The sequence below is a fragment of the Calonectris borealis genome, chromosome 24, assembly GCF_964195595.1.
Source record: "Calonectris borealis chromosome 24, bCalBor7.hap1.2, whole genome shotgun sequence".
In the NCBI taxonomy this organism is placed as follows: domain Eukaryota; kingdom Metazoa; phylum Chordata; class Aves; order Procellariiformes; family Procellariidae; genus Calonectris; species Calonectris borealis.
Window position 1 is genome coordinate 1,156,753 of NC_134335.1, and position 8,720 is coordinate 1,165,472.

The 8,720-nt window shown below is 55.3% G+C and overlaps 2 protein-coding genes across 4 annotated transcripts in view; one reads left to right on the forward strand and one right to left on the reverse strand.

Annotated features, from left to right (window-relative positions):
• SIK3 (SIK family kinase 3) overlaps nt 1–8,720 on the reverse strand; it is a 170,689-nt gene that overhangs the window by 91,474 nt on the left and 70,495 nt on the right. The window lies entirely within an intron of this gene.
• PAFAH1B2 (platelet activating factor acetylhydrolase 1b catalytic subunit 2) lies at nt 136–8,486 on the forward strand. Of its 3 annotated transcripts, none has more exons than XM_075172848.1 (6): nt 136–244; nt 1,322–1,409; nt 2,142–2,231; nt 3,110–3,226; nt 4,192–4,314; nt 4,953–8,486. In XM_075172848.1, the coding sequence occupies exons 1-6, from the start codon at nt 216–218 to the stop codon at nt 5,229–5,231; spliced, it is 726 nt and encodes a 241-aa protein (XP_075028949.1). In that variant the 5' UTR covers nt 136–215; the 3' UTR covers nt 5,232–8,486. The 3 variants fall into 3 exon arrangements, with proteins under 3 accessions (XP_075028949.1, XP_075028951.1, XP_075028952.1); XM_075172850.1 differs by having other exon boundaries at nt 143–244; nt 1,328–1,409; XM_075172851.1 differs by lacking the exon at nt 136–244 and adding an exon at nt 502–928.

The following is an 8,720-nucleotide window of genomic DNA, read 5'->3' on the forward strand; positions in this document are numbered from 1 at the left end:
CGTCACGGCCGGGAGAATGACGTCATCGCGAGGCCGCCGCGGCCGGGCGCCGCCTAGGGGCCAGGCCGGGCGGAGCGCCGGGCGGGACTTCCGGCAGCGCGGCCGGAAGCGGCGCGGGGGACGAGCGGCGGTTGGCGGCGGCGGCGGAAGCGGCGGCGGCGCAGGCGCGGTGGGAGCCCGGGCCGAGGGGAGGGAGGCGCCCGCCCGAGAGCGCCATGGAGTCGCGGGGGGAGCCGCAGCCGCCGTGAGTGCGCGGGGAGGGGGCCGGGCGCGGCGCGGGGCCGGCCCAGCCCCGCCGGGGCGGCCGCCGTCCCGCCCCGCCGCCATCCGCCGCGCCGGGGGCGGAGCGGGGAGGCCCGGGCCGCGCCCGAGCTGGCGCAGGGCTCCGCGGGGTCCCCCGCCCCCGGGAGGGCTCCTCCGCCCGATCGCTGGGAGGGCCGGCCGCGGGGGGCTCGGGAGCGGGCTCTGGCAGCGGGGAGACGCCGCCCGAAGCGGCGGCGGCGGCGGAGCTGCCCTCGGCGGGCGGGCGCGGCGGCGGGAAGCCGGCCTTATAAACCCTGCCCCGCGGTGATTGCCCCCGGGGGCAGGTGCCGCTCCCAGCTGGGGCCCGGCGGGGAGGGGCCGGCGGGGGTCACCTCCCTGGCTGATCGGGATCGCGGCTGCCGGGAAGGAGGCGTTCGGTTTCAGCCCCTCGTCGCCCCGATCTCCGTGCAGCCTCCCTCTGCAGCAGCCCGGGGCTGCTGCTTGCCGTGGCACGCAGGGGCTGCGGGAGGAAGGGCTGGGCTTTGGTCTTGCGCGGGGCGGTAGCCGGAGGCATTAGCCCGCCGGCCGACGCTCTTCCTGGTGTAGATCCTTCGGGATCAATACCGCTGTGATGCCCTGTCCCCTGAAGCCAGATAATCCACCTGAACTGCGGAGCTCAGTAGTTGTAAGCTGGGTATCTTGATACTAATAGGGGCTAATCCTCAGACTGTGAGCACGTATTACTACGTTATTAAAGCCTTGCGTAGCTGAGGTGGGCTTCTGCGGAACATCCTCTGAAATGAGCTTTGCTTTGCTTTCATAACGTTGTATTCGCACGCCTAGATGTCCAGTCGGTAGATGGCTTCAGGAGGACTGTCTGCGGAGTCGGTCTGGCGGTCGTGCGTGGAATAAAATGTATTTTGTTGTCAGCCAGAAGTCAACGCGCGTAGGAATAGGCATGAATTGTCCATTGTGAATGTCAGGAAGTGCGGCGGTTTCTCACCAGCCAGCCTTTTCCCAGCGCTAGCACGCTGCGATAGCCGCTGCAAGCAGCTCGTCCGACACGTTCTTTCCACAGGAACAGAATGAACCAGGGAGACTCGAACCCAGCCGCAGTTCCACACGCCGCTGAAGATATTCAGGGAGACGACAGGTGGATGTCACAGGTAAGGCTGGGAGGGGCGGCGGTCGTATGAGGTCGACTCCTCTTTACTGGGAGGGCTGTTGGGTGAGCGCTGCACGGGCCCCGTCTGGCCACAGTTCCCATTCCGAGGACGTAACAGCTCTGCTGCCCCAAAGCTGGCAGGCTGCCGGTACGTGTCTGTCTTGTAACGATGAAGCAAGGCAAAAAGCAGCGTCGTTGCATGACCTGAAAGCTGCCCTGTGAAACCGTTTCAGAAAATACTCCAGCTGGCCCATTAGAAATTGCCAACCCCTGCGTTAAACAAAGTGCAAAGCAGCGCTTTCCAGCGTGCGTCTTTGCGAGGGAGTGACAAAGCTGAAAATAGCAGAGGCGAAGTGTCTGGACTGCCCGTCCCTTGCTGCGGCGCTTCGTCCTAGACAGGGAGAAACAGCCAGAGGATACCCGCTGCAGTGACTAACCGTTAATTTCTCTGTTCTGTAATTGTTGAATATAATGGGCGTCTGACAGGCTCAAGGCTTACGTGCGTGTAGCCTGTAGATGCTGCTCTTACCGGACCCGAGATTGTTGCTGGGGTCTCTGTAGTCGGGAGGAGCGTCCAGCGGTTGACGGGTTAACACAGGGAGGGGAGCTGGAGGGACTAGCACCCTTCGGCAGCAGGGGAAACTGGTTGGGCAACTGTCCCTTTCTGTCCTGCAGCAGAGATACCGATGAGGGACTATCGGTTGGAGCTTACCTTGCTGCTTTCTTTTAACAGCACAATAGGTTTGTCTTGGACTGCAAAGACAAGGAGCCCGACGTGCTCTTCGTGGGCGACTCCATGGTGCAGTTGCTACAACAGTATGAGGTATCGTTAAAGGAGGGAGGATGGTGGGGTTCTAGGAATTAGCGTGTTTCTCTCACTAATCCAGTAACTGCTGATCACCTGCAATATTGACAATTGCTTCTGTTCCGTTCCGATTTTACTGCCATCCCTTCGGTTTATTCTGCCCTGCTTCCTTAGCTTCCCAGTGCTTGTACGAAGTCTTGCCGGTTTATCTCTGTAAGCCATTTGCAGTCTTCCTCTGAAGCCGTTACTGACTGCCTCCGTTTTGACACACGTGCCACAACCCCTTGCTAGTTCCTTGAATCTCAGATTCCAAACTCCCGAGGGCACGCCATCCAAATCTCTGTAGGAGTATCTTGCGTGGCCAGAAGATGTTTAGCCCTCTAGCCCTTGGGGTGCTATAGGCGTTGGCACACTGGCTTTTCTCTAAAACTCTGTTGGGGCAAAGAGGAGTTCTGCTGCTCCGCCGTGGTGGCAATGGAGCAGCTTTCTTCCGCAAGAGCTGCTTCCGTTTGTTCTAGTTTTCTTACCTGGTGACGAAAAGGAGTTCTTCAGGTCAGAGATACCTGCTTCAGAAGCCCTGTACTTAGGGAAGGGAGGGACACGGTGGTCTGCAACAGGTCCAGCACTCTCTGTGTCTCTGACAAGTTGGGCAAGTAGCTGCTGGAGAGCACTTCCCCTGCCTTTGTGCCAGGACGGAGTGCTTGAACATCAGCAGCTCCATCTCTTCTGGACCTCGAGTAAAGCCTCATCCAGTGTTTAAATGCCCTTTATGGAAGTGAGTTTTCGGAGGATGTCTGGCGGCTACTTTCTTTGTCCTTGAAGACGTCACTTGCCTGTGTAGTGTCTTTCATGATCAGGATGCTGCTCTGAAATAGCAAATTGATTTCTGATTGCAGATATGGCGAGAGCTCTTCTCACCGCTTCATGCATTGAATTTTGGGATTGGTGGAGACACCACGGGACACGTTCTATGGAGACTGAAGAATGGTGAACTGGAGAACATTAAACCGAAGGTATAAGCAGAAAACCAAAGCAGGCAGCCCTGTGCTGACTTAGGCGAGACTTCAGTGCTTGAGTGGTGCAGAACTGAGTGAGCTGTTACTCTTGACAGAACGTTTTGTTTGAGCAACCCTTGGCACCGAGTGTGCGTAAGGTATTGAAATGTGTTTGGCTAAACCAGAAGTGTTTGGGAACAGAGCTGTACGTCTCGTACACGGGTGTACGCTGCTAAACGTGCAAACTGGAAGGTGTCATCAATAAATAGAGGCCACCTCCTAGTCCTAGCAAAAATGTTGATCAGGCCTATGATTTACTGTAGCTAGGCGTAGTTTGGAGTTGCAGCGTGTCTCTCGGGCCTGAGATGCATTCTCTGCCTCAGAAAGGGGTGGTGAAGGTTTTGATAAAGCGTTAGCAAAGATGTTTGGGATGCGTGGTGAAGGTCAGCTTCCCAGTCTGCACCTACAGCTGCAACCCCGTTGCGGGCATCTTTAGTGAAGGCGGTGGACAGTGCTTCAAGGTGCCGTTACGCAGCGCATGCCCCAGGTATTCGAGCCTGCTATTTAACAGTTCACAATCTTTTAAAGTAAAAAGCGGAGCTGTACGGTTGTCCCTGCCCCTAAGGAGCTTACACTATACTGCATAAATATACGTTACCCTCTTTTTGAGCAGTGTAGGCTCCTGCAAGTACGTTGGCCAGGAGGCTCTGAAATGGGGTGGGCTCAGACATCTCTTGGGCTGTCCAGAAAAGCTTCAGTAGCACCAGTTCTTAATGCTTACTGAGGGCCAAGACAGAAGCTCGTAAGATGCTGTTCAGAAACATAACTGACAGCCGAAGACCTCTTGCAGTCTGGGTTTAGCCCTAAGCCTGGCTCTTCATGTAGCTCGCTGGTCGCAGATGATGTTTATACAGGGTTTTCAGGGTCAGCAAGCCTATTACGACTCGTCCTGAAAAAGTTGCAAACGTTTTTTCTCCTTGTAGGTCATTGTTGTTTGGGTTGGAACAAATAATCATGAAAACACAGCAGAAGAAGTAGCAGGTGGAATCGAGGCTATCGTGCGCCTGATAAACACCCAGCAGCCACAGGCCAAAGTTATTGTACTGGTACGTCTCTCGGAGCGCTGTGAAAACAAGCTGCTCTGAGGAAGCCCCGAGTTCTCTGTACCGTGCCTCTGCGAGTTACTGACCGTTACGGGGGAGGGCAGTCGCTTTATCTGTCTTCTGCTTTGTGCGTGCCTCCCCTCGGTCGCTTGGCTTTGCAGAAGTCGTCCTTTCAGCCCCTGCAGAGACGGGTGTGATCGTTCCCATTAGCGGTATTGCCGTCCCACTTAGAAATGTTGCTGAAGAAGTCCTGGGAGGGGAAAAAAGCTGCCCAGATCAGAGCTGGCACTGGAAATCCTGGTTGGCTTCCTTGTCTCGGCGGGTTAGCCGGTGCCTCTGCTGTTGAGAAGCTGGGCGATGGCCTTCAGTGCGCTGCTGAAAGCTTATTGAAGGAGCACAACTGATACATTAAGGGGGAAAAAAAGGCAAGCAGGTGCTGTGCCAGTTGTGCTTGTAGCTCATCTGGCGCCTTCAGTTGCATTTCAAATTAGGTCTGATGGACAAAGTCTGATTCAAGGGATGAGTTCCTCTTGTCACAGACCTCCTAAATCTCGAAAGGCAGCCTGAATTGGAAGGGAAAGCAGGCATTGTTATGCCATCGAAGTCGTATGAAGCTCTTTTTTGCCTCCTTCTCGTGCCAGGGCCTGCTACCTCGTGGAGAGAAGCCAAACCCGCTGCGGCAGAAGAATGCCAAGGTGAATCATCTGCTAAAAGCCTCGCTCCCCAAACTGCCCAACGTCCAGCTTCTGGATGTGGACGTCGGCTTCGTGCACTCAGATGGCACCATCTCGTACCACGACATGTTTGATTTCCTGCACCTGACGGGAGGGGGCTACGCAAAGATCTGCAAACCCCTCCATGAACTGATCATGCAGCTGCTGGAGGAGACCCCCGAGGAGAAACGAGCTGCCCTGGCCTGAGTAGCTGCCGTCAGCGTTAACAGCATCACCCAGCCCATCAGATCAGTTCTGTCACTGGCACTACAGAATCCTTCTTTCTTAAAGCACTTTCCATTGTAGAATGTTACCGGATGTTCGTACCTAGTGTTTTGAGAGGGAAGGCTAACGTTTAACTGGTCTTGTACATACGAGGGCCGGCTTGGTTGGTTTTATTGCAGGAGGAAATTAGCTGAAGAAGAGTTTTACTTTTAAACCATTCCTCACTTAAACCGAGAACAGGGCTGTCACTCTGTGCCCCTCTCATGTCTTGTTGCTCTGTGGTTGTCCTAGAACCCTTGTAGCCTGTCTCTGACAGCCCGCGCACAGCTCCTGGCTCACCGTTCCCGGCTGTAGGGATTGTGCTCTGTGTATTAGCCTGTGAACAAGAATCACATTCCACTTGCAAAAGCCAGAACAGATGCATTTTTCCCAACTCGGTCCCACCTTTTAAAGGTTTCTTGCTTTTGGTTTTTTGTTTTTTTCCTGGGGGGTTTTAAGTGACCCGTGTTGCTTTCTCACTCCTCCTTTCTGAAGCAGCACGAAACTGGAATTCAGAAATGTAAAGAAACGAACGGTTAACCGAACTCGTGTAACACTCCCAGGCGCTTGTTCTTGTGCTTCTTTCACCGTGCCTACGAGCCGGGGCACCTTTCCTCCCACGTAGCTTTCCCTGGGGGTGTTCTCATTCCGGTGCTGCTGGCTGTCCTCTTCTCTGCTCCTGTCTGTGTGTGGTGTCGCTGGCTTTTAGCAGTTGCTCAGTTTAGGATTTTAATTATCCAGTAAACACTGCACAAGGCAGTCACTTCCTCGCTACTCTAGAACTGACATTTCATTCCTCCGAGATGCCTGTGCCGCAGGGCTCTTTGCAGTGCTGTTCGGTGTTCTTTTTTTCTTTTAAGTATGACTGTTACATCCTCTTTTTTCGGAAGGAAACCCATATGAATGGCCCCCGTCTGCAAGGCCTAAATCAGTCCGAAGCTTTACAGATTCCAAGGTGTATATTTCTTTATCGCTTCTGTTTTACTTGTGTAAACATTTTATGGAGCCTCTTACAGTAAAAAGTGAAGTCGAGCTGTAGCTTTTCCCGCCCTGGACAGTGCTCCTCGCCTCAAGCCGAGGGAGCCGGAGGAGCAGGTGCCCTCCTACAGGGGCTGCGACTAGAGGGGATTTTGGTTTGGTTTTTGGTTACGAGGGCTGGTTGCGGCCTACTGATGATCATATGAAAACAGCCTTTCATTTAAAAGTGAAAGGTTCTCTTTTTCAGAAAGAAATTGGTTGGGACCCGAAAGGCAGAGACCTAGGTGAATAGGTAACTTGCAAATAAAACAATTTTAAACCAAGTCTGTTCCTCCTTGGCTTACCTGCCAGAGTCGGAGCTTGGCGGTGCTGCGCAGACCTCGCCGTGGTTCGCGCTGCGGTAGCTGGCCGAGAGCCGCCAACGCAGGTCTCTGCGCTTCTTCCGTGTAAGCGGGATCTGCGGTCACGCGTGCCCGTCTCGGCAGGTAAATCGCAGAGGAACGGACAGCTTCTTAGCGGGCGCTTCATGCCGTGTTCCGAATGAGGGGTGTTTAGGTGTCCGGGTTGCTTGCTGTGCCCTGCTGCAATGAAGTACATAGGTACTGTATATAGTCTGTCTGCCCTTTTTTATAATAAAGGGTGCTGGTGTTTAATGCAGTCTATAACCTAGCATTAAGGAATACTTTAATGTCCCCACTACATTCCCCTCTTCCTGTAGATTTGAGCATAGCAGGATTTCTGCCTGGATTGCATGCATAGTGTGTGTTTTGTTTCCAGTATATGTGATCTACACACAGATGAAGGAAAGACGAAGCGTTCCACTTGCCAGGATCAGAAGTAGGGAGTTTCGGAGTGCCGCGGTAGAGGAGGGATTACGGTCCTACCCTCACGAACCAGCCTAGGGATGCGCTGCTCCCCGAGGCTCGCTCGGCCTCTGCGCTGTGCAGCTCCGCTGCCTTGCAGGACGGGCTTTAAGGGAACGTTGCTCACGCTTCCGATAAGATGCTGGCTGGAGAAGTTGGGGCCAGGGAGAGTGGAAAATCAAATGTTAAAAGTACGCTGCAGTGGAGGATTCCTGGGGAAAGGACTTTTCCCACCCCCCACGTACCCCTTAGGGAGACGGGATAAAACACGTTCTGCTCCCGCTGAGCTTTTCGGGTTTCTAGGCTTGCGTGAAAAGGCAGTGTGCTAGTTTAATCTACGCATCCCTGCTTCCCTCCCCGCTGTCGCTGCGTTTGGCTAAAGAGATGCTAACCAGGAACGTACTCCAGTAAAAAGCTCTGACTTCTCAACTCGGCACCCGTGCAGCCGAGGCTGTGCTCGGTGGTGAGTCAGCCCCTCTTGGCAGGGTGCCGAGGGGACCGAGAGGTCTGGCAGGCTCCTGAGCCTTCCGCAACGTGACTGAGGACGGCTCTGCTGGCTCTGCTTAGGCTTGGCTTGCTAAGGTGCCACGCTCTGTGCTTGGTTCGGTGCTCACGGCCCTCCTCCTCTGCTCCCGTAACCATCTCCGATACTGCTGGCACTGCGTAAAGAAAGCAGGACGGCTTCCTCTCCGCTCAGACTTTAGCTCTGCTTGTGGCTGCCTAGTGAGAAACTCTCCCGCTCACAACTGCGAGGTTTTGCGGGAGGGCAAGGAGGGGTTCTCCCTCCTCGCTGACCTAGTACTAGAAACGCAGCGCCTCGTCGCAAGACGTGTAGAAAAGCTTCGGTTCCAGCTCTGGGCGACTGATGTCCCTTGGGGTCAGGGCCGGGCTCCCCCTGCCCGGCCAGCGGGTGCCGTGTCATTGTTAAGGGTTGGCTGGGAAAGAACCGGCCCCGTGGGGCTTCTCCCCTCCGTCAACGTCCCGGTGGCATTTGACAGCTCTGTGCCGGAGCCTCTGTCCCGCCTGTGCCAGCGTTGCCAGTTTCATGTTTATTGCAGCAGAGAGAAAACCAAACCAAAAGCTGTGAGAGGACAGGAGGAGTCTCTTGCCGGGGGGACGGGAGGGGAGGGTGAGCGCGGGGTGGGACCTGTGAGGAGGGAAGCCGGTACCATCTGTGAAGGGAGGCCGCAGCCCCCTCTGCGCTGCCCTCCCTGCCTGCCTGGAGGCCCTGCCCTCTCACCGCCTGAACCTTCCCCGGGACAAAAAAATTGTGATTCTGCTTTGGCAAAAATGCATCGGCTGGTAGAACTCACTCTGTTAGTGCATATTTCGATATAAATGTCAATGTTTCACTCCACCGTGTCGCAGCGTGTGTGTGTGTGCGCCTAGGCGCCCGCGTCTTTCCTTCCCTCCCTGTGTTGGTGACTCGTTCTGTTTGGTTTCTGCGGGGGCCGGGGAGGTGCTGCCCCCCACGGAGCTGCCAAACAAACCTCCCGCCGGGTGCACTCGCAGCGTCCCCTCCCAGGGGTCTTCGGAGTCACGCTCAGCTGGACCCTCGCCCCTCCTTCAGTCGCTCTTCTTTTCCCCACCT